General features: G+C 45.7%; 1 protein-coding gene across 1 annotated transcript; it reads left to right on the forward strand.

The window, feature by feature from the left end:
• Positions 1–958: 958 nt before the first annotated feature.
• Positions 959–12,619, forward strand: LOC108503411 (transcription factor COE2). Its single transcript, XM_017827343.1, has 6 exons — positions 959–1,529; positions 3,836–3,992; positions 4,950–5,013; positions 5,302–5,357; positions 5,720–5,793; positions 12,547–12,619. Exons 1-6 carry the CDS (start codon positions 1,399–1,401, stop codon positions 12,617–12,619), a joined length of 555 nt encoding a protein of 184 aa, XP_017682832.1. The 5' UTR covers positions 959–1,398.
• The last annotated feature ends 12,567 nt before the right edge of the window (positions 12,620–25,186 follow it).

Consider the following 25,186-nt stretch of genomic DNA (forward strand, 5'->3'; position numbering starts at 1 on the left):
CCGTTCTGTGCGGGGCTGCCGGATCATCCCGGTACCCCATCCCTACCTCCCATCCCGTACCCCATCCCGATCTCCCATCCCGTACCCCATCCCGATCTCCCATCCTGTGCCCCATCCCGATCTCCCATCCCGATCTCCCATCCCGATCCCCCATCCCGGTACCCCATCCCGATCTCCCATCCCGNTCCCGATCTCCCATCCCGATCCCCCATCCCGGTACCCCATCCCGATCTCCCATCCCGGTACCCCATCCCGATCTCCCATCCCGATCCCCCATCCCAGTACCCCATCCCGTGCCCCATCCCGATCTCCCATCCCGTACCCTAACCCCGGTACCCCATCCCGTGCCCCATCCCGGTACCACATCCCGATCTCCCATCCCGATCCCCCATCCCGGTACCCCATCCCGTACCCCATCCTGATCTCCCATCCCGGTACCCCATCCCGTACCCCATCCCTACCTCCCATCCCGTACCCCATCCCGATCTCCCATCCCGATCTCCCATCCCGTACCCTAACCCCGGTACCCCATCCCATACCCCATCCCGATCTCCCATCCCGATCCCTCATCCCGTACCCCATCCCAATCCCCCATCTCCACAGCCCCGCCGTTCCCAGCCCGTGCCCGGCGGTGCCGCGGGCACACACCGCGCTCTCCTCCCGCTCCGGCCCCGCCGCTTTTCGCCCAGCTCGGGGGTCCCTCTCTGGGCCGCCGGTGCCCCCCCGCCATCCCCCCCATCCCGACACCCCTCTCCCCTATCGCGACATCCCGGCGCGGGCATGAGGGAGGGGGCGTGGCTCTGCCTCCCGCCTCACCCAATCACGGCGCGGGATGCAAATGAGATCGCCTTATTGGGCGGCGGGCCCCGCCCCCTGCGCGCTCCCGCCGCCGCCCTGTGCCATTGATGGCGCGGGCGCTGCGCGGGCGCGGGAGGGACCACGCGCTGCTCGGCTCCGCTCCGTCCCTTCGCCTCCCTGCCGACGATTTATCCACCCCCCTCCTGGTGTTTCCCACCCCCCCCTTCCCGGATTAGGCGGCGATCAATCCTTTCTCCCCGCCGCGTCTGTTGAGAAACAGGTGATCCTCGTTAGCGGCGGCCGGTTGGCGGACGCGGTTCGCTCCTCGAAGGATGGTGGCACCGGGCGAGGCTCCATCGGCGTAACTTCTGCTCGGCAAGAGGAGAAACTTTCTGCCCCGATTCGAAGGCGTTAAAAGCGCGCAGCGTCAAAAAGCAGAAGAAGTTGGTTTCAAAGCTGAACTTCGCTTTCCCGGGATTTGTGTGTGTCGGACTCAAAGGCTGCGTCGTTTTTGCTTTTCTTTTTTTGTATTTTTTTTTTTCTTCCCTTCTCCTTTATCTCCCGAAAGGAAACTGTTGCTAGTTGGAATAGACTTTTTAAATGTTTGGGATTCAAGATACTTTAGGAAGAGGACCAATTCTGAAAGATAAATCTCTAGGTTCTGAGATGGATTCCGTCAGGTCCTGGGTCAGAAACGTTGGGGTTGTGGATGCAAACGTAGCAGCACAAAGGTAACCGTGACTATTTCTCCCCCGCTTTCCCCCTGCGTTTTATTTCTTTTTTTCTTTTTTTTTTTTCTTTTTTAAACAAGCCTTTTCTTTACTCCTTGTTGTTTTCATTTGATATTAAATTTACTCTCTCCCTTTCTGTCCCGCTCCCGGTCTCCTCTAGTCAGTGCAAATTGAAGGTGGTAGCAGTAGAGCAAGGGAGAAGCCCTCCAAAACCAGAGAGCATCAGTTCTAAAACCCGTGCAGGGGCTCAGATGACAGCGAGATCGGACCCTTCTTTCATTTTCTGCACCAGGAAGATGCTGGGGGAGTGGGTTGGTTGTACCCGGAGATACAGAACACTCCTTCCCGCTTCCCGGGTCACGCAGCCGGATAGGAGGGGACCGAGTCAGAATTAACTGAAATGTGGATCTTCCCCCCCAAACCCCCGGCCCATCTTGTTTTACTTAATTCGCCGTGGCCGTTGCCGAAATGTTCACCCGTGGGTTCGAGGCGGGTGACAGACTAAACCAGGCAGGCAGAGCAGGCTCTGGGTGAGCAGAGGAGGGCACAGATATCCCGGAGCCCCGCGGGCATCCCTCTGCCCGGAGCACCTGCCCGAGTGTCCGAGAGGTCTCTGCTGAGCCCAAATGCCAGCGAACACCCCGAAACTGTTTGTTCTTTACTTGTTTGGGCGAGTTATCTCCCCCCACGCCCCTCTTTTATTTTCTCTTCCCAGCCGAGTCGGCACAGGACAGTTATTCCAGTCTCTTCCCGTTAGGGGTAAAAGGACGAAACCCTTTTAGATATTTTATTTTCCTCCTCGGCCTCTGAACAGCCTTAAAAAAAAGAAGTTAAAAAGGAAAAAAAAAAAAAAAAGAAAAGAAAAAAGTAGCAGCGTCGGGGAAGGCTAAATTGGGAACCCCGGGAATAAGTCGGGTTTTATTTAGTAGGGAGACAAGGTGAAGGGCACGAAACAGCAGATGGGACTTCAGCTGAAACAGGGACGTTTTAGAAATAGTACATCCGTGCCCCCACCCACGGCCTGATCCGGGAGCGAGGTTTTCCAAGCGCCAGGGGAGGAGTTATCAGAGTTTTATGGATGTCGATAGACCCTTTAATAAATACGACTGAGGGGAAGGAGGTTTATTCCCGAGGAAACCGAAAGTAAAAGGAAGCGGCTCCTGAGAAGCCTCTGATTCACGGGAGCGGTGGAGGTGCAGCCCGAGGTCGTGCTGCCCGCTGGCACCGCCGGGTTTTTCTGCAGAGATTCGTAATAAACCGAGAAACGCGAGTTTTTACACGCAGAATGAGAGGAAGCCCCAAACTGGGTGCAGTTGTGGCGGATGTGGTGAGTTCACACCGTACCTATTTGGCGAGGGAAACACGGGGAAACATCTGCGGTTCTCCCAAAGAGTCAAAATACTTTTGTCAGTGCTGTGGAGCTGTTTTGGGGACTGAAAAACAAAGATGTTCTGACTCTTAACTAGGCTGTCAGACGCTTAATCTGTCTATTAAGTGACACGGAGGTGCTCATGTGCGCCTATTTCCTCTGCAGTAAGTAGAAACCGGCTTTAGGGAGAGGGAGCTACAATTAGTTTCATGAAGAAATAAAGCTGCAGCGAGGGATACTGCGGGTAAGCAAAAGCATTTGAATCTTTCCAAGCCGAGAAATGCGTGGGAAACATCCCTGCATTTTCAGCACTCAGGGACAAGATTTGGGCAAGGGCTGATTAACCCGGCTCTAAATTCTTTCCGTTTAAATCAGAGACTGAAGTCCCGGGAATCGGTTCAAGTAACTCAGTGACTAAAGACAAACTTCGCTGCTGAGGAAAAGTGGCTGCCCTGCTTGAAACTCGTTGTCTCTGCCCAAAATGTGGGTGTCCTCGAGTTGACAGCGTGCCTGTAGGGAAGATGTTAAGGTCGCTTAGTTTTGCCTGCGGGAAAAGGGACTGGGATGTGCAGGGAGCACTTCCAGACTCTCCGACACCCTGCAGCCACTTCCCACCCTGCTGCATTGCAGCCACTTCCCACCCTGCTGCATTCCAGCCACGAGTGTGACGGGCGAGAAAACAGGTAGAGGAGGAAGGGGAACACTGAGTGCATTTAGCAATAACTTCTCTAACATCGAGGGGCTGTAAATGATTGTTGTCCTCGGGGAAAGCCGAACTCCCACCTCAGTGACAGCCCCGTCCCGCCCGGCTCCCGGCGGGGACCGGGGACAGAACGAGCGTGTCCTGCCTTTTCTGTTGTTTTGCTGTTACTGCTGCACAACCTGGTAATGTCTTTGTCTCTCCCCCCTCACCCCATCCCGTGTGTTTCCTCCACAGCGGAGTAGCTTTGTCCAGAGCCCACTTTGAAAAGCAGCCACCCTCCAACTTGAGGAAATCCAATTTCTTTCACTTTGTTCTGGCTCTCTACGACAGACAGGGGCAGCCCGTGGAAATAGAGAGGACAGCTTTTGTGGACTTTGTAGAAAATGATAAAGTAAGGCTTGTTACCTTTCTTCTTCCTCTTCTCCTCTCCAAATTTAATCTTCCTCCCCCCCACACTGAGCTGATAACTTGTGATACCTGTTGTCCCTGACAAAACACAACCAGAGCTTGCTCAGGGTTCAGGTGCTTTCCTGGAGCTGTTGCCCTCTTTGTGCTGCTGTAGTTGAAAAAGCTTGGAAGCCACTGCTATGTCAGGAACACGGTGGGAATTTCATACACCCACTAAAAATGAAATAAAATTCATAGGGGGTAAATGCACTTCTTTTTTTCGTACCTATTAGATCTTTATTAGTACCTGAACAGAAGTGGAATCTCACCTGTAATATGTCATATTCTCTGCTGAGGTTGATTATATATATTTCTTAAGAGTCCAGGATAACTGGCAGGACTTGAAAAGCATTTGCTTTTTGTTTTGAAATCCGTGTCTTGACCACTTTGCATTTTTTTTCAATTATTTTCTTAGCCAGGGACAAGATTTTTTAAAAATTGTGAATCATAAATAACTATCTTATAGGAAATTGCTGTTTAAAAAAAAAAAAACAAAAAAAACCAAAACAAGCAAGAAACATCCCTGTAACACAACCTTCAGGAAACAAATCTCAATAATGACTCAAAATAACAGGTCAGAAACCAAACTCACTGAGCTTTCCCCCTGCTTTAGATTTGAAATGCACAAATTCTTCTCAAGGTGTTGCCTTGAAAAAAGTTGAGAGCACAATGGCAAATAAGAGAGGGAGAGAAGTTCTTGAACTCCTGCAGGAAAAGATGTCAGCAGTATTTTGTAGCTTGTCCTGGGTCACTTGGAAGGTTAATACATCCCAATCAGTGGATTCACCTCTTGGAATTTTAATGAACTTTGTTGTCACTTCCATCACGCTTATCAGCTCTCTTGCATTTTAAATGTGCCAAGTGGAAGTTCTGGAAGGGTTTTTCTTTAATTCCCCCTCAGGAGCAAGGCAACGAGAAGACGAACAACGGCACACACTACAAACTGCAGCTCCTCTACAGCAACGGTGAGTGCCCCTCCCAGCCCTCCCGGAGCCTGCAAAGGCTGGAGGTGCTGCCTCTGATCCCTAAAATCCCCAGAAATCCCCCTCCACGAGGCCCCTTCAGCGCTGGGATGGGCCCTGGACTTTACCTGGGCTTGGGGAAACAAAACTCCCCGGGCTTGGTGAGGGCGTCTAATAAAGGTAAATGATGAAATATTAAGGTTTAATACTGAAACTAAAGGGGTTTTGTGCTGGTGGGGAGGGAAAGGCGCCCGTCCCAACCCTGTTTATTCCTCCTCTCCCTCGCTGTAGGTGTCAGGACCGAGCAGGATCTCTATGTCAGGCTCATCGACTCGGTCACCAAGCAGGTGAGCAGAGCTGGGATGTGCCCTCTTACCCTGCCCCACCTCACCCTTCCTTTCTCCTCAACGTCTCCCTGCCTGCTTTTATTCCTCTGCTCCATTTTTGTCTCTTGTTCAGCTCTATCACACACCTGGTTTTGAGGTGAATTGAAAAATAATACTCTTCAAACTCTTTTTCCCCCCCTCTATGAACTGTAGGTTTTATCCCCTTTGCCCCAATATTTCTGTAAAGCTGCTTTCCCTGCACATAAAGGCTTTGGGGGGGGAGATGTTTATTTGCCTGAGCAGTGGTAAAAACCCTTCCCCTCACACCTGAACGTTATTATAAATAATGCTCCTGGCTTACCCCTTTCACCTGGTTTTTGCAGCCCATAACTTATGAGGGACAGAACAAGAACCCCGAGATGTGCAGAGTGTTGCTCACCCACGAAGTTATGTGCAGGTAAGATGACTTTATTTGCTTCCCTAGATGCCAAAAAAGGCCTTTCTGATGAACTTGTAGGTAGGAAGAGTTTGATTTTCGTATTTATTTGTTTCGCTGTTGACGCAGAGAAGTTCTTTGTGTAGGAAGACTTTCTTTTTTACACGTGGGTAATACTTGATTTGGGTTCAAAACAGATATTTGGGGCGTTTTTTGCCCTTTTTTATGCCTTTTTTTTTTTTTCCCTGCAGGAGATTTAGCAACCACAGCTGTGCTGGTTTTGTTTAAACCAGGCCTTTGCATGTGCTCTTTAAATGGAGACTTTTAGATGCTGATTTCTTACAAAATTCCTTCTCACCTTATGAGAACAGAGCAGTTTAACTTGTATATTTTTACCTGGAAACTACAGGGCAGTTTTGTGCCATTTTCTTTGGTGAACTATTTTAATTTTTCCTCAATTAAAGTGACATCATCAGTGCTCTTTAATTCTGCCCCCACCAAAAGAGAAACCCCTCGAACCAAAACACAAACCCTTCCTTCCTCTGCGTGCGAACAATATTTAGGGGGCTTCCACTTCTTAATTAAAAATACACACGATTTTAGCATGTAAAGTTATAAATCAGAGGGTAAAACGAGGATGTTTTTAATAACATTTGTGTAAGTCTGAAGTTACATGTACCCCATGTATGTACATCGTGCTTCCATGGTAACTTATTACTTTTCCTGCCCTCTTGTAATGAAATTTTTTTTTCAATACATACAACAGTGCAAACAGCCAGTGTTCTTATATTAAAACATGTTAAATTGTGCATAGAATGTTCCTTCATAACACGAGAGGCAAACCCCAGTCCTGACCTTTATTAAACACGGGTTGGGGTTTTTTGTATCGGTGGGAGAGGGTTAAGTTTTCAGACTGAGCGTTGCTTCTTTTAATGGTGCAGTTTGCTACTTGATTTTATTTATTTATTTTTAATATTTTTTTTTTTATTTCTTTTAAGTTAAGAGCAGCTTATTTGGGCAGATTTTTATCAAGGGAAAGTCTCAGTTTCGGTACTTAATTATTTCAATGATTTTGTTACTTTATATAATAACAATCAAGTTTATGTATATTATTTATCTCTTGTGCTTAGCTCTCATTAATTAAAAAAACCGAGCTTTTGACCAACATTTCCATATTTATGCCCCAACACAATGTATATCACATATGAGGGATGCAGAGGATGGGCTTTACAAGGACCTGTAGATGTGGTAGCAAAGATCAGAGGTCTATAAGTTACTTTCTGGCACATCTAGAACTTGTGTATTGTATTTAATATATATAATATATATATAAATCTATACTGTTCAAAGTCTTCACTATAGCTAGGTGGGCACTAGAGAAGAAAAACCTGCATTGTGCAATTAGGTCGTGCTTTGTGCTAATAAAATAGCAGTGGCCACACTTCATCCCTCCCCACTCTTCCTGTGCAAAGCGCAGCTCTGGCTTAAAATATTCCAGCACCTCCTCATCCAAACGGACTTGCTGGAATCCAAATCAATCTGGCTTTTCTCTTGCTTCTTGGCCCTGCCTTTCTGGCACCAAATGCCCTGTTGGAGGTACCTGATGCCTGTAAACACCCCCCACCCCCCGTGCTCGATTTGAGGCTGCACAAAATCCAACCCGTTATTCTGATTACGCCGAGCTCTCCTGCCCGATGGATCATCCAGGAAGAATCGCAACTCGGGGACGTCCTTGCCGGGGAAAACACAGATCAGCGCAGGAAATCAAAGGCGTTCTGTAACCTAATCAAGACATTTGAGTTTTAAACGCCGCGTTTTCCTCGAGTGCCTCCGCCGGGTGCTCTGAAGAGGCATCGCTTTGAATAACGCCAAGGGAGCGGCTCCGGCTCGAGCCGAACTTGACATTTTATTTCATTTCTTTTAAGTACAATAATCAAATCTCCCTCATTGTGAGCTCCTTAAGTGGCGGCATCAATTTTTAAAGGCCCTGGTTTAGTTCGCATTAGGAACAGTAGATAAAAATTTAATGCACTGTACCCACTCCGCTGTCCAAGCTGATGCCTCCTGCTTTTAAAAAGGAAAAAACAAGAAGGGTCTGTCTGTCTTTCTGCTCTTCTTCCACTGGTTGAAGGTAGGGTGTCGGTTTTTTTTTTGGAGGGGGTCATTTTTATGATCACACACACAGATATTTTTGCTTTCTAGGGACAAACACACTCAAAACTCAGCATTTCCCCCCCCAGACGGTGACAGATGCATCTTAGCAGGAAAGTTGTCTAAATATTGATGTGGCTGCACCAATCTGTCACAAACTCTGGAAAGTTCACCCCTCAGCTCCCAACAACCAGTGCTTTCCGGGCGAGGCTCTATTTCTTTCTTTCTTTGCCCCTCCGAAATTTTCCCATTTCCATTATTTCTATTTTTTCCCATTATTCCAGCCTGCCATAGGTAGGTTTATATAGAATAACACAACCCCGCTTGGAAATCAAGGTAAACACTCTCCTCCGCCGGAATAACTTTATTTCCACCCCCCTACGCCCCCCCCATCTCTTCTTCTCTTTCTCCCAATTATCGACGAAGAGGAAAGTCGTTGTTATGCTGCTGCCAGCAGCCCCCTCTGCCCTCAATGCTCAGAGGGTTAAAAGGTATTATAATTTGAACAGAAGTAGTCTCAGGCCTACAGCTGGCTAATAACAGAGTTGTATTGAGTGCGAGCGAGCCCCACAGCTGTGACTTTCGCCACAAGGCTCAGACTAGGCGGGAGCTCTAATCAGCTGGGCCAGGCGGCCGCTGGGGCCCGTGTCTTTATCGGCCAGATGGTGTGAATTTAGACACTTTTGTTATGCAATTGCAGGGAGGAGTTGGGGGAGAAGAAAACAAAACAGAGGCCACCATGCTGTGAGCTTATTTGAGTTTGAAATTAGAGACAGATTTTTTATTTATTTATTTATTTACTTATTTATTTATCTACTTATTTATTTTTATTTATTTATTTCATTTATTTTATTTATTTTATTTATTTTTATTTTGTTTATTTATTTTATTTATTTTATTTATTTTTATTTTATTTATTTATTTTATTTATTTTATTTATTTCATTTATTATTCATTTTATTTTTATTTTATTTATTTATTTATTTTATTTATTTATTATTTATTTATTTTATTTCATTTACTTATTATTTATTTATTTTATTTATTTATTTATTTATTTCATTTATTTATTTTTAATTTTGGTGTCGGAGGCTGAATTTTCTTAAAGCCGTTTTAGGATGTAAGTTTGGCTCTCTGGACGCTCGAATTGCAGGGCTGGTGTTGTCTCTTCCTAACACAAACCACCATTTTCCTGATATAGATCTAATTAGAGGAGAAAGTATAACAACAAAAGGTGTGGAAAGCAGAAGCCTTCAGCCTTGATATTCTTGTCTGAGGCATCTCTAAAGGTGTGTTCCCAGCCCAACATTGTAGCAGAAATGTAAATATGGGAGAAGTCACACCAATAATTTACTCAAAGACCCTGGACCACTTCTTTGAGTTTGAAATTAGAGAGATTTATTTTTTGTTTCTTTTTATTTTGGTGGTGGGGTGAGAACAGGGGGAATTTTTAAAGCCGTTTTAGGCAAGTGTGAGGATGCAAGTTTGACCTTCTGGACACTCAGTTTGTGGAGCTGGTGTTGTCTCTTGGAGCTTTTGGTTTTCTGGGTTTGTTTTTAGTTTTTTCCCAGACCATTCAAAACATAAACCACCATTTTCATCATAGAAATCTAATTAGAGGAGAAAGTATAGCAACCAAAAGTGTTGAAAATAGAAGTCTTCGGCCTTGATATTCTTGTCTTAAGCAAGTGAGCATCTCTAAAGCCCAACATTGTAGCAGAAATGTAAATATTGGGGAAGTCACCCCAATAATTTGCTCGAAGAGAATCTTGTAGGTTAGACCCTGGACCACTTCTTTGAGTTTGAAATTAGAGAGATTTATTTTTTATTTCTTTTTATTTTGGTGTTGGGGTGAGGGGAAGTTGGGAGCTGAATTTTTAAAGCCATTTTAGGCAAGTGTGAGGATGTAAGTTTGGCTTTCTGGAGAATATTCAAAGAGAATATTATAGGTTTGACCCTGGACCACCAGAGTTTGGGGTTTTTGGGGTGGACTGGAATTGGAATGAGTTCACTGTGTTCCAGGCAGCACCTGTGGAACAAACCAGTGGCGATGTTGGCGCTGGATACTGAGGTGGAACACTTGGAAATGGGCATTTAAATGCTAAAATGTTGGGCTGAAGCATCCTCAGTCCCACTGATTGCCTGCTCATCCTCTGCCAGTGACTCTTCTCCCTAATCAGGACTGGTTTTCACATGGATCTGGGCTCCAGAAGTGTTACAGTCAAAGGGGACAAAACCCATCACTCTGAGAAAAATCAGTGACCCCAAAGTGATAAAGAATGTAGATGTTGGTAAAATGCTTGGAGAGCTTCGGCTGCAAGTTTATATATTAAAAATGTAAAGTTCAGAACTGCAGTAATTGGGAAAAAGGAAAATAAACCAAGATGCACTTATTGCAGAACCCAGATAGGTTCAGTCTCACGTAACTCATCCTAAAAATCTCTGCCAAGGAATGGCAACATCCCTGGAAGCGTGGATGAGGTGCTGGGCTGTGGTTCAGGTGCTGCTGGTGGATCCCTGAACGTTCCTGTGGCGCAGGGCAACCAGAATTATTTTAACAGCCACCTGCAAAACTTGCACGAGTAAAGGAGATTTCATTTCATCTCATGGCAAAGAGGGGAAGCAACTGCTCTTTCAGCTGTAAAAAAACCCAAAGGGAACACGACAGAAATATCTTTAAAATTGAGTTCCTTTTGTTGCTTTGTTACAGGGACACATGAACCAGCAAGGCATTTATTCCCAGTGTTATTTTCGATGCCTCCTTCTATCGGACATGTCAGAGAACATGCCAAATTTCTGTTATTCTGAGAGGGTCCTCTGCTTTTTTTGGGGTGGGTTTATTATTATTTTCTCCTTCAGAAAACATCTCACATCCTGGCTTTCAGCACAAAAATACCCCCGTTCTTTAGAAACGACTCTTAGAGCGGGGGGAGGGGGAAATACATAAAAGAGGCACTTAAAAATAAAGTTGGGGAGAAGGAGGGAGTGGGATATTCTGAGCTGGTATGAATTTCCAGAGCTGCACTGAAGTCGATGGAGCCCTGACAATTTACAGCAGCTCCAGGGGCTGCCCCAGGGATTTTTAAATATTTAGTGTCTCCTTTTATTTTAAAAGGACTGGCATCGATGAATAAGTGCGGGTTTGAGGCAATGCAGGAATGTTGGAACACGTGGAGCTGTTATTCAAACAGAGCTGCCACTTCCAGCTCGTCTCACCGGGCAGTTCCTGGGAACAGGAGATTCCTGGGAACACCCTGCAAGTGCAGGAGGAAACTCAGGCACTTGGAATTTTTCATATCTGAGAGAGTTTTTTGTCTAACTGCTTGTTTTAGGGGGTTATAATTGAATATTAGGCATATCAAGGAAAAAAAAAAGCCACTTCCATATTTTATGCTGCCTTCAGTGAGTTCAAGTATTTTCTTGAAATTATTGGGGTTTTTTTAATTTTATTTTTGATCCCTCTGCTTCCTGGCTGGAAAACTGTGGGATTCAGACTGACTGGAGACTTCTACGGGTGTATTCAGCACCTCTCACACCCCTGTACAAAACCTTGAAGAATTTCTCCATTTCGTGTGTAAATTTGAATAATCTCTGCAGGATGAAACATCACTGGGAAAGACATTTGAGTAACTTAAGGCACAACCTGATCTGGGGATTTTTGAGGGATACTGGGCTTCTAAGAGAGTCTTCTTAAAGTTTTGGGGGCCTCCATCCTCCCCTTCCCCTGTTGGCTTTGGTTGGAACAATCTCCTCGAGCATGAAAACAGCTTCAAGCTTTAAACAGATTTTTGTGCTGCTACAAATTATTAAAATTGTGATTTTTTTTTTTTTTTTTTCGGAGTAAAGACTGTTTTTAAAGCCTATTAAACTTTTGGTACTCAGCTGCTCTGTGTGCAAGGAGCATCACCCATGTCAAAGGGTATATAAATTAAAACAAAGATAAATTGTCTCTTGATTTTAATATTATTTTTGAATTAATTAATATTATTATTATTATTATAAAAAGTGTATAAATATATGCTTAATCTTAAGGTCTTATCATCACTAAAAGAATTGCAAAGGGATTGCAAATGCCAACCTGGAAAACATCCCTTCAGATCCTTACTGGGACCTAAGTGGGTTCAGCTTCTGGTTTTTCATTTAGCCTTGAAGTTTAAACTTAAGTTGAGCATAAAACTTAGGGGCTACTCGATGTTTAATGATCAAAAAATCAGTTATTGCAGTAGAACAAACCATTAGGCTGCTCATAGTCAGTTCTAACACCTTTTGATGGACTTTTAACCCTCCACAACAGGTGCTGCTCGTGCCTGTAACGACATTATGACATCTGTTAATCACTTATTGCATTTCTAAATATCATTTTAGTCTAAAGTGTGACCATCTTGCTGCTCATTTCTGGCTGGGAAATCCAAAAAAGGGTCGCAGGGATCCAAGTGCCCAAATCCGGGTGGGACCAGCCAGGACTTGGGCACCCAACTCCCTTAATTCTTCTCCCTTCTGGAACGCCCAGCCAGAATTCCCACCCCTCTGGAGCCCCGAGGGTTTGCTGGAATATTTTCTCTGGTTCCTCTGCTGTGAGCTGTCCCAGCAGTTCTTTAATTTGGGTTTTCTTTCCCTCTCCAGCCGGTGCTGCGAGAAGAAAAGTTGTGGCAACAGGAACGAGACTCCGTCCGACCCCGTGATCATCGACAGGTAGGAGATGAACCTTCCTGCTCCCACAAAAGCATCCCAGAATTGTTGTTCCCACTCTGAGCCATCTTTCCTGCTGGTTGTCCGTCGGTCTCTGCCCCTTGACAAAGTTGATGTTTAGTTTTTCAATCGATTGTCGAGGTTTATTTTTCCGCCGGTGTCGTTTTTATGGGGGGCCGAATATTCCCCGTGTGCACCTGGAATGCACTTCCTGCTCCCAGGGGATGTGATCCAACCGGATTATTGAGGGGAGATAAAGCTCTGAGCAGCCTGGCAGCTTCAGTGATGTTCCTTAACGAAAAGAAAACAATGCTTTTGCAGAGATGTGGGGAGGAAGGAAGGGGTAAAGGCAAAGGTGGGACACATTGGGGGGATTAAAACTGACAGTCTGAACAATTTTAGGCAGAACAGCTGCTTCAAATATTGCTCAGGTCTAGGTTCTCTTGCCAGTTTACAGGTAATAACATCAGTAGGGGAGAGCAGCAGTTTGCTAAATCGTGACCTGGTACGTTAAAGGTTGTGTTTGGTGTGGGAAAACTTGCCTGTGGAACTCGCTGGGTCAGCAGGGCTTGAGATCTGGAGCTCAGCAAGGTTCAGACAGGAAAAATCAGAATAGGCAGAGCTGTTTCAGAAAGGAGCACAAACAAGCAAGGGCTCCAGAAGGAGAACAGTAAATAAGGAAGAGCCAGGAAGAAATGTTTCCCCCCAGATTATTCTGCAGTGATGTTTAAAGAGTTCCTTCTCCCTGAAGCAGCTGGTACGAGGGGCCAGTGGAGAGTTGCTGCTGGAGTGGATTGATTGTGGATTCAGTTTTTATGTCTGTCTGTGTCTGGTGTGTTCCATCTCCAGCCTAATAAGCATTATTTTGTTGTGGTGTTGCTTGTGAATTTTCTTTGGCATTCAGAAGTGGCCAAGCTGGTTTGAATAAAGAACTACAATTGTTTCCTTAATTTTTTTCCTCCTGGTAAATCTAAATAATTTTGGAACTCTGCTGCGATGGGGTTCTTCCACTCGTGGTTTCCCCTTTTAATTCTGTACTTACAAGTTGTGGTTGGGGCCAGAGCTGGAGCTGGGCTGGTTGGGTGGGTGTGGGGGGCAGTTTCCTGACTGGAAGCACAAGTCTTAGATGTGCCATCTTGACCTTTCCTAAGAAATTTCGAGCTTATTTTTGGCTGTGTTGATGTTTGCTGTGAAATCTGCATTTGGGAGCTTTCCAACCTGAAGTCTGAATTTTGTAAAGCCCGTGTTGCTGCTGGAGGAGCAGAATGATGTCAGGCACTGTCTTTGCCTGGGAGTTAAGCCCAGGAAAGGGGTAGTTCCTACCCTTACCTGAATTTTTGTCCTCCTGAGCAAGCTGTCCAGCCTTGTGCAAAATGAAGGTTCTGATGCTTTCTGTGAGGATTTGAGACCTGCTGATGTAAAAGGCAATGGGAGGGGAAACTCTTAGAAACCACGGGGTTGTTCTTTTGAACAATTGAGTGTAAAATGTGCATCACAGGGGACCTGAGTGCTCAGTGAGCCCTAAACCTTTCCTAAGTTCTGCTCTAAGCCCAGAACTTCCTGCTAACAGGAACAGGCATTCCCTGGGCATGGAAGCATCCTCGAGGTTCAGGCTGGCACTTTATTTCTGTGTGTTGGTCCTTCCCTTTCATCCCTCTGTGTGTGTCTCAATTGCACGTGGAATCTGGAGCTCAGCAAGGACGGATGAGGGAAGGAAGGGAGCCAGCCTGATAAAGCTGCTGCTTTGGGGTTTAAAGGCACTCACTCAATCAGGTTCAGAAATGACTCCAGATCTGCTCTGCTCTCTGGAGGGGACACGGCTTAGTGAACAGAGTGGGGAACAAAAGCTAAACTCAAAGCTGAATATTTCTCTTTTTTTTTTACCACTAACCTGTGCAGTGTCAAGCAGTGACTCCTTCTCCTGTACAGTTATTTCTGTTCCCCCTCTTCACCCAGTCAAACAAGGCTTGAGCAGCCAGGGCTGATCCTGGGCACTGCACCAGAACCAACACAAGCAATGCAGGTACAACACCAGAGTTGTGGGCACAGAGGAACCCTTGGCTGGTCTGTCACCCTCCCATATTCCCACAGCAATAAGTACAACTGCTTGGGAGTTCAGCTGCCCAGCCCACTCACCCAAAATACACACAGTGGGGCGAATTTTTTTCGTCTTACAAGCAAGCAGAAAACGTTTCTGCAGAGTCCTGCGTGCTCAGAACTCGGGGATCTGGGCAGCACTGCTGTTATTTATTTAGGAGGGGGCTTTATGTGGCTTCTTTGCAGGAAAACTTTCATGCTTAAGGACTTGGTAGCAGGTGGAACTGAATTTCTGAACTGCAGTTTGCACCCCTTGTGATCATGGGGGTCACTAAATAAGATTTTCAGTTCGTTATTTCTTTCATGGTGTGGGGGGTTTTTTTATTTATTTTAAAACAAACTACGGGTTTTCTTTAAGTAACAATTGGAATGAAGGTGTTTTTTCCTCTGTTTGAAGTGATAGGTAAATGTAAAAACACGGCTGCTACGTTGTGACAGGTCCCCAGAGCAGTGAAACAAGTGAGGTGGGGAGAGAAGGGATGGCAAAAATGCATTTGTGTTGTGCAGAGCTGTGTCTAAACAGGGTGTGCACAGGGAAACAGGACCAGGGCTTTCATGGAATAGGATCACAGGATCATTGAGGCTGGAAAGATCTCCGAGGTCATCGAGTTCAGCCACTAACTGAACATCCTCCACCAGCAGTACAGTGATTTCTCCTTTATTTGTTTCTCTCCTCACTTTTTGGCCTTCCAGAAGTCAATTCTCAGACTGTTGTGCTGCTTTACCTCTTCACTGCTGGAGGCAGACACAGTTCCTTGGTGTTCCCCAAGTCCAGGGGACTTGTTATCCCTGTTTGGAAAGGAAGAAACAGTTCAGTGGGAAAGAAATGTCGGCCATGTGGTTGTTGGTGGTGTTTTTTTTTTTCTTCTCCTTGAAAGAATTCCAAAAGTTCTTATGCTGAATAAAACATTTCTGCAGTGACCTTTGCTCTGGGGACTGGATTTAGATCCCAAGGACCTCACAGTTATTTTTCCACTGGCTCTTGGAAACGAGGATGTTCCTATAGGAAAAGGAGCTTCTTCACCAGAAGACAGACAAAGATCTGTGGGGTACATTGGGATATTTAGGTTCTTGTGGTGTTCTGAGTCAGAATTTCAGGGTAACTCTGACCAGACTCTGGTTTCCCAGCGATGACACAGCTCAGCTCCTGCTGTTGCAGACATGAAAACCCACATGAACCCCCCTGGAGCAGAGCCCTGAAAACACCCCCCGAAAACACCCTCGGAATGACGTTTTTAACCCACAATCATTCTCACTCCGGGTTTTTTTTAGACAACACGAGCCACCATCAGTTCTCAAAACCTCCCAGCAAGCTTTAACTTCGTGTCCAGGAGCCAAATTAACCCGTGTTAATTGGGTGTGGTGTGTTCCCAGCGTGGATCACAGCACTGGTGGGTTCATCCCCATCTCCCTGCTCGGGTTTTGAAGTCGGTGTCTGCGGGACTGGGGGGTTTTAAGGGACTTCAGAAATGTAAATGTTGGGGGTTTTTTCCCCCTCCCCTCATGGCTCAAGTGGTGGTTCTCGAAGTTCCTTGTGGTTCCCAGAAATCAGAGTGTGATTTTTCTGATATTTCTTTTATTGGAAGCACAGAAAGGGATTTGAAGTGGAGGGGTTGGAGGGCTTTTGGACAGAAGGGTGGAAGCTCCTTCTTTTAAAGGTGATGCTTCCAAATGAAAACTGTGTTTTCTCCAGCCTAGATCATAATTATTTAGTTTGTTGCCTTTCCCACCTCAGTTATGCACATAACAAGGAACTTGGTGTTAGGGTTAAGAGGTCGTGGATGCTACAAATTAACTTAATTCCTCACTTTACTGCAGATTTTCTCTCTGATTTTAGGTGATCTGTGTGGCTTAGGGTAGAAATTCCCCATTCATCAAACGGGAGCGATCTTTTGATTTTTATTTTCTTTGTGTTTCTTGAAGATTTAAGCTCTTTAGAGAAGGTCATTTCGTGTGCTTGTTACCCTTGGTGCTTTAATGAGTTTACTGAGACTGTGATCTAATTGAAGCCTCCAAGGTACTGGGGAGAATTGGGTGACTTTTTTGGTTGAACAGTTTATTTGCTCTTCTTTTTTTTATTATTTTTTTCCCCCCTTCCTAACAGAGAGAAACAGTCAAAAGACATTTCTATGTGAGTCAAACGAAGCCTCTTAAGAATCAAAAGAAAGTTTTAGGCAATTCAAAGGAAATGCTTTAATTGCAATAAAAATGCAGCATCACTGGGGTGGGACAGATTTTTTTGTTGCTGCGGGGGAAATTACTGGGAACAGCCCAACAAACTGAGCACAAGCCCTCTGTAGGCTCTGCCTTCTTGGTCTTCTGCTGTCTTTGGGCTCGTGGAACAAAATCATTCAGCTCAGATGCTTTCCCAGCCTGAACCTCGAGTCCAATCCCTCCTGCTTTTATCCTAAACTCTTCCTGGTTGTCCCATAAGGAGTTTAATGTGTGTTGTTACAACATTATACTTATTTATTTATTGTGATTTATTTTTTTAAGGTGTCTTGTTACCACATTTTACTTGTTTATTTATCGTGGGGCAGGTGGGTGGGGTTGGAGGGGATTGTTGGGGTGTGGGGAGTGTCCCTGTGGGTTGGGATGGGCTCATCTCAGTGAGGGTTAGATGGCATTGCCTGGCACCAGCTGAGCACTGGGCACACTGGTTTCAGGGGGTGGGGAACTGCAGCATCCATCAGCTGGCACGTGCTCTCAGCATTTAGGGGTTTATGGTTATTATTTAACAAAAAACCCACCCATTCCAAGCCATGAGCACAGCTGGCAGCTTGTCAGCATCTCTGGGAAGAAGCAGAGGAGCCTGGATGACATTCCTGGGCCGTGGGGGTCCAGCCCTTCCTGCACAATCGGGGAACCAGGGATGGAGGTTTCCTTCCCTGCTGCTCCCTGCCCTACCTGCTGGATGGATGAGCAGAGGAGGGAGCTCTCCCTGGATCCCTGGCACTCTCCCTGGGTCCCTGGCACCCTCCCTGGATCCCTGGCACCCTCCCTGGATCCCTGGCACTCTCCCTGGATCCCTGGCACCTTTCACAGGCACTAAAGCTCCCTTTGGAAAGGCAGCTGTTGGCAGCCTCCAACCCTGGGACCTGCAGTGTCCAAGTGCTCTGTGTGAGGTGTCCACCACAACAGGGCTGGGCTTTACATCTTCTGGGGGGGGTGTGTGTGTGCCCCTCCATCCACAATTCCCCATCCCTAAAAATGGCATCTTTCACTTGGAAGGATCTAACTTGACCTAAGTGCAGAATTCTGGCCATCCTGTTTCTCTTCCCTTTTTCTTTATTTCTCTTTCCCCTTCTTTCCTCTTGATCTCAGCCATCTGAAAAGGACTTCATCTCTTCCATCCGGGATTTATCCCTTCCATCCATCATCCCTTTATCCAGAATAAATGCCCTTTTGGGCTGAGCCCCAAAACCACTGGGTAACACAAGGTTGTTTCCCAAAGTTCAGGGGCAGAACAGCCTGAATGGAGAGATCTGGATCCCATTCCCACTGCCCCAGAGTTGCCCTGTTCCCCCAAGTCACACAAATCCCTGCCTCAGTTTCCCCCTCAAAGCCAAGTATTAGTGTTCACCTGGCTGTGGAAAGTGGTTTGAGGCCCTTGAACAGGAGTTTTTGGTTTTGTTGTTCATGTTTGTGCTGCCAGGAGGGTTTAACCTCCGTGGCAGGGTCCCATTGTGTCGCAGTTTGAGACCCTCAAAAATCCGATTTCCAACTTCAATTTCCTTGCTCTGCTCCGTTCTCCTGCTCCCTGGGAGCCTGCCAAGGTGGAATAAACATCTCAAATCTGTTGCTGCTCTGGGGTGAGACCAGGAGCCACAATCCACACAGCCCCCCTCAGCCCCCTGTGTGCTCCAGTCCCCCCTTCCAAGCCCCCCAAACCTACAATGATCCCTCCTCTTGTCCTAGGGAGCCCCAGTCCTTTGTTCCCTGCTAAACCCTGCTCTCCTGCAAAGAGCTGCTGTTGTGCCATCTGTCTCTTTATGAATTTTTTAGTAGACTGGATGTTTGTGGGGAGTCAGTAACTCAAAGTGCACTATCCCAGCCATTTGACAAGTGCTTCTCTTAGTGCCTAATTTGTTTGTTTGCTTCTTCTTTTTTTTTTTTTTCCCCTCTCCCCTCTTTAAGGCAAAAAAAGAAAATTCTTTACTAGTTTGCTGTCCAAAACATCTTGAAATTTTTGATGTGTGCAAACACTTAGAGCTTGTAAATGGACTAAACTGGTGACTAGCTTGTGTCACTTCGTGTTTTTCATTTCATGTCGACAGACAACAGATTTTCCAGCAAGCTGGCGAGTCAAAAGAAGCTCAAACATCTTTTTGAGTGCGCTAGAAAAATGAAAATGGGCTGGTTTGGTCCGTGGAAGTCCAGGGTTCTGCTCCCTGTATTTTTCTAGCCATTCCCAGAGTCTCTGTTTAACTCTAAACCACGTGTGTACCTGCTTTTCTCTGGTAACTCAAAGGTACATGTGCTGAGAATTGATGTGTGGCAACACTGTGTGATGTGGGAAACTGCTGCTGTTGCAGTGGAGATGGTTTTGGAAGGATTTAAGAAGTTACTCTCCCCCCCAAGACTGGTTGGTTGCTGAGGGTGTTGCTGCTTCTGCAAGGAAGCAGGAAATAAATGAGTTTAAATCGCTGCTGGTTTCAAGCACAGATTTACTGGGGAATTAGGCAGAGCTGGAACCTCCTTTGCACTGTTGTTCTGTACCATGTGCTGGCACTGTGACTGTGCAGCCCTTTCATCCCGGGCACCTCACCCCAGAGATGCTTTTTGGGATGTGTTGTAGGGGAAAAAAAAACCTGTATTTGTGGGATTCTCAAGCAATGTTCATCACTTCAGCTCCACTGAATCTGTGACTGGATCACTCAGCTCATGTTCTGGTTCGAGAACTGCAGGGGAAACATGGGGAAGTCTAAGCAAGGACATATTATACAATTTAAAGAAATATATTGCTACTACTGCCTGGAAGCCTTAGGAAAATAAGCCCAGTGAAGACAAGACCCAAAGGATTTTAGCAATTCTGCATAAATCTGATAAGCTTCCATGATGCTTTAGAGCAGTTTGGACACAAGCATGGACGAATTCCAATCTTGTTAGATTAGTTGTGCTTTAGCTGAGATAAAAACACTGATGGTGCTGGCTGGGTAAGTCCTGCCTGAGCAAGGCAAAGTTCTGAGCAGAGTTTAAACACAGTGCAGGAAAACCCTTTGTCCCCTTTTAAATTGGAGCTGTGTCCCTGCAATGAGGGGAATTTGATGCAGTTTGGGCTCATGAAAAGTGAGTGAGGAGGTTGAGGGGCTGCAGAGCCGTGTGAGGAGCCACTGCAATCAATGGGTTTGGTAGTAGTGGAAAGGGGAATGGAATACAAGTTTCCCATGAACCAAAGCACCTCTGGGAATAGAAGCTGAGGACAAAGTCACTGTGCAAACAGCACAGAAGAAATTCTGGGCATGTGGAGCAGTCGTGTGTGACACGGGACCTCCACAACTCAGCTTTTTGGGAGTGGGTCTGTGTTTGCCTGGATCCATCTGCACCCATCAATGAAAAAAACAATATTCCACAGTATTTGCATCCTAATCAAAGCATCCCCTGTGTATTTATGACCTGAAATACTCTTCCTTATCACTTTTGCCTTCCCCTCGGCCTCTGTCTAGACCCGGTTTTATGGACTTGTCACTTCATCCGCCCCAACCTCTTTTTGTTGCTGCCTCTCGCTTTCCTTTTGAACCTTTTGGTTCTCTCCAGCCCTTCCTCGGGTGTTGCTCTCACCATCTGTTTCTGGGGGGATCTCATAGATTTTTCCTACCCTGTAAACATCCCAGGATTTCAGGCTCTCTGAAGCCAGAGCTTCACCCCTGGAGGAGTCCTCCCAGTTAACGTGCTCCTGCTTTCAGACCCTCCCAGTTAGTGTCTCCTGCTTCCAGGAAGGGGATGAAATCACTTGTCCTGCTTGGAACATCACCCAAAGTCCTTATAAAATGAAGGCAGGACTGAGACTGAAAATATCTAATGGATATCTGAAGCTTGTTCTAAAGTCAGCTGGAGGTGTAATTTTAAAGCCATTAAGGGTTTACATGGGCTGCCCAAGATGATGTAGGAGGCAGAGTTTGTGACACAGTGAGGAGTGGGATCCAAGTCATGTGTGTTCCACCATGGAAGCACGGCCTGGAACTGCATTTCCTCTCTGCAGCTGTAATTCACATTCCCATTTTTCTCCCTGATCTGGATCTCTGACACGCCGCTGTCATCCAACCCACCTTTTCTTTTCTCCTTCTTTCCCCTTCGTTTTATTTTTCCTTTTCTCTCCACACTCCCCTGCTCATTTCCTTCACCAATAAATGCTGATTTCTCCACGGGCTTTCCACTCAGAGCTCCACATTTGGTGGCTTTCCCTTCAAGTGGAGTCCACGGAGCTTGTAAATTGTGTTGGATCAGTGAGCCCATAATGAGGCTTCTAAGTCCAAACAGTGCAAGTCTGCTGGGATTTTATTGTTCATAAAGCTCCTTCCCTGGGGAGTGATAGAGCCATTAGGTGTGTGCTGTGTTTAATATTTGGCCATGACAGGAAGCAATAATTTTCCATCTTTTACTGTGGCTCCCCAGTTGTTTTTAAGCACTCAGCTTATTTGAGTCTCGGGGACTGGGAGCCCATTAGGCAAAAGGCTCTTCCCTGCGTGGGTTTGTGTCTTCTTGCAAAGGCTGTTTCAAGGAAATAAAATAAAATGAAGTGGCAACTGATTGTTCTGTGGTGGCTGGAACCACTTGCCCCTCTCAGGAGCTCCCAGTGGCTGCCAGGAGTTGGCAGAAAGCTCTTTTCCCCACAAAATGGCATTTCCCACGCTGACTGGGGATTTATTTATTTTTTATTTATCACAGAAGAGAACAACCCCTGTTTATATGTGTTCAATCCCCTGCATGGGCCCTTCACTTGAGAGCTGGACTCGATGATCCCTGTGGGTCCCTTCCAACTCAGAACATTCTGTGACACAACATGTGATGGGGTTGGGTTTTTATCTCATAAAAATCCCCGTCAAATCTTCACTTAATGGCAGCAGAAGCAGGGGCAAGGTTGTGTTCAAGTATTCTGGAGGTGGCTTTATATCTATGTATCTATATATCTATATATCTAAATATCTATATACCTATATATCTATATATCTATATACTTAAATATCTATCTATCTATCTATAAAGAAAAAGAAAAGTAAAATCCAAAGCATGGAAGAATTTTGGGTGTAGCCTGTGGGGAGCTGCTCCTCTGACAGTCCTTCCCTCGTGTTCCCAATGTTTCCCTCAAAGAACCAGTGGATTTTCTCCGTGGGATGTGCCACCAGTGCAGATGTTGTCCATTCCTTGTGCTTCCCACCCTCGCTGCCCCCGAGCTGCTTTTCAGCCTGATTATTGCAGGTGCTGCCTTGCTCTAGTTTTGGCTCCAGGGGAAAAGTTTTCCACTGCTTGCTTTTTCCCCTCTGGGTCCTCGCCTTGATCTCTGCAGTTCTGTGCAGGAGACTCGTGGCAGAAAGGGGGGGGGGAAAAATAATTGCCTTGCTCTGCACCCCAGAGCTGGGCTGGGAAACCACAACAGCACCAGGGACCTCTGCATCAGGCAGAGACACAAGTTCCTTTTCCAAACCAAACCCTGGAGGAAGATCCTTGAGTGTCTGAAAAGAGGGGGCATAGGAAAGGTGATTAAAGAGGTGTTTAAAGCCACGACACACTGAACACACAAAATCATAAAGAAATTAGCCTTTAAGCCCAGTGCTGATGCCAATAGAAATTGGATTTAATTATTTTTTTAAGGGGTGTGTTTAGGTTTTCTTCTGCAACGCTGATAAAAAGTTATTTCGAATGGATCCCAGTTCAGCAAAGCAATTAGCACTGGGTATTATAAGGAGCACGTCTGTAATTATTTCATTTAAACTAAGGCCTGAAAAGAAAAGGGAAACTGCAAAGATTTGATGTCTGGGCTTCTGCTTCCTTTCACATTTATTAACTTTCTGCAAGAAACTACAGAAAATACACAATGGATATCTTCCATTCAAGAACTTCAAGTTCTTGAAGCTTCCTTTTTATTTTTCCTGGAAAAAGTAAAACTTGGGATTCTCATGTTCACATGAACTTAAAACTGAAAGCTCTGATTTAGATGATTGATAAAGCTGAGAGGTGTCTCCTCTGCTCAGTCAAAATTCCTCTGCTAAAGAGGGGGGGAAAAAAAGTATCCAGTGTTGTGTCAGTGTCACTTGTTGACATGGAACCTCCAAAAAAAAAAATATCCTCTGGGATGTTTTGGTTAAAGGTGGTTTTTATTTTATTTTTATTTTTTTTCCCCTCTCCCTCCTTCCCCTTTATCTCAAGCATTTCCCAGCATTCCTTCAGGGACATCTGGTTCTCTCATTTTCCAGCTTTGGTGCCTTCACAAAGTGTCACTGTCAGTCCTTTCCCTTTAGCCAAACAACACAAGCAGGACAGTAGCCCTGCCCAATAGATTGCCTAAAATATATATTAAAAAAAAAACAAACTAAAAATATATATAGAAGAGAAATTTATTTTTATGTATTTCTTGAGATTTATTAAATTTTTCATTTATTTTATATAAACATATATAAATCTACACACAAAATATAAATATATATAAATATATAAATATATATCATCTATAAATATATATATATTTATGCAGATCAAAGCTGGGTTTAGAGCAGCATGGGTTCCAATTCTTTGGTTAATGGGAATTGCTGTGCAGCTGAGACAGTTTAGATCCTTGCCTGGAACACTTGTGGGTATAATGGGCATATTTTGGGAGCATCCTCTTACAGGCAGTGTGGGAAAATGGTACTTCTGGTGAGGAAAACTGGGCTTTGAGGTTTAATACTGGATTAGGAATCTTGGCTGGAGGATTAGGACTGATAATTAGGCTGAGAAAGAGGCAAAAAGCAGCTGAGATGAGCAGCTAAAAATAGGGATGAGGGTGAGGTGTGTGCTGACATGGGGGGGGAGGAATTACATCATCATAAAGATGTCATCATGCAACAAAGGATTGGACTGTATATGTCAAAAAAGGGATTTAATGTAGAGTTATCTCTTTAATCCTAGCATTTGGTAGCTCCTGCATGAGTTTTGTGAGCTCAGGAATGTTTCTGTGCTTCAGGTCTGTGGCATGTGAAGGATTTCCCTTTACCATTGCTGGAGCTGGGGGGTGGTGAAGTTTTAGCCTTTAAAATAATAATAATAATAATAATAATAATAATAATAATAATAATGTGTCTTTCCTGTACATTATTTTTCTCCATCTAAGAAATCTGGAGCTGTTCCATGAGCTGTTTGAACACAGCTGTGACCATTCCCATGTACAAAACCTCCAGGATTGTTCCAGACTCCCCGGATTTTGCTCAGCTTAACCCTACACCCATTGAGTCTCTCTGCCATCATCACCTTCTCCTTCTCCCCCCAGATAAATTTGGGGTCCCCTCCGCAGGTCCCAGTGACCCTGAGGCCACTGGAGGCACAACTGGGTTTGAGCTGCAGCTCTTCCCCTCCAAGACCCAGAGCTGAAGGTGGAAAACTCCCTGAGTTTTCCCTGAGTTTTCCCTGAGTGAGTTTTCCCTGAGTGAGTTTTCCCTGAGTTTTCCCTGAGTTTCTCCCTCCTGCTGCTTTCAGCCCAGCCTGAAGCACTCAGTGTGAGCCTGCAGAAAATACAGCCTGAGACTGGCAGCTCCCTGGGGAGCAGTGGGGGCTCCAGGAGGGAAGGGGCACGGAAGGAGTTGGTGTTTCCCTGCCAGGAGCCCGAGGGGGCAGCTCGATGCCCACCCCACCCTCCTCTGCCCGGGGGTCTATCCAGGATACAGAGGGAACTGCAGGTCTTAGGGCCATAAACCGAATTTTGGGGTCGTAACCTCCCTCCCCCCTGGTCCCCAGAGGTCTGGGTGAAGTGTTTCATCTCCTCTGAGCTGGTCCCTGCCCCTTAGTGAGAGCAGCACATCCTTTACCTGTCTGCAGACCCTCCTTGGAGCAGCACGTTATCCCTTTCTGGCATTTCTCAGAGCAGAAATGTGCCTTTTTTAACCACCTGCCACTGTTGCAGGTACCTTTATGTTGAGTATTCCGGTGTTTGGGGGGGCAAAATGGCCCTGGAACTCGGATGCTCCGTGTCTCTTTGTGTCCCTGGCTGTCCTCCTGTGCAAGCTGCTTTTCCTCTTGAGGAGCTGGCTGGGACACAGGTGGTTGTGTTCCCACCTCTGCCTGCTGTCAGAGCCACGTTAGGAATCATGTCTTATCGTCTGGACGAGCTCTGCTGTGTTCTGCCTTCTGCAAAATACGCTGGAGTTTGGTGTTTAATGGAGAATTAGTCTGGAGTTGCAGGAGCACTTGGGAATGCAGCTCCTGAAAGGACAGAGTGAGTGGTTTGTTAGTATGTACCAAAAAGTTGAGATCCAGCTTTTATTCTGTGGCTCCTCTGCCTTTCACT

The sequence above is a fragment of the Lepidothrix coronata genome, unplaced genomic scaffold (genome assembly GCF_001604755.1).
Source record: "Lepidothrix coronata isolate B3197 unplaced genomic scaffold, Lepidothrix_coronata-1.0 Scaffold137, whole genome shotgun sequence".
Taxonomy (NCBI): Eukaryota; Metazoa; Chordata; class Aves; order Passeriformes; family Pipridae; genus Lepidothrix; species Lepidothrix coronata.

What these genes read in the sequence shown, in the direction of transcription:
- LOC108503411 (XM_017827343.1), top strand. Translation starts at nt 1,399, where the DNA reads ATGTTTGGGATTCAAGATACTTTAGGAAGAGGACCAATTCTGAAAGAT. An exon ending in TCGACTCGGTCACCAAGCAG is followed by an intron (nt 5,358 to 5,719) that starts GTGAGCAGAGCT and finishes TGGTTTTTGCAG; the next exon opens with CCCATAACTTATGAGGGACA. An exon ending in ACCCACGAAGTTATGTGCAG is followed by an intron (nt 5,794 to 12,546) that starts GTAAGATGACTT and finishes TTCCCTCTCCAG; the next exon opens with CCGGTGCTGCGAGAAGAAAA.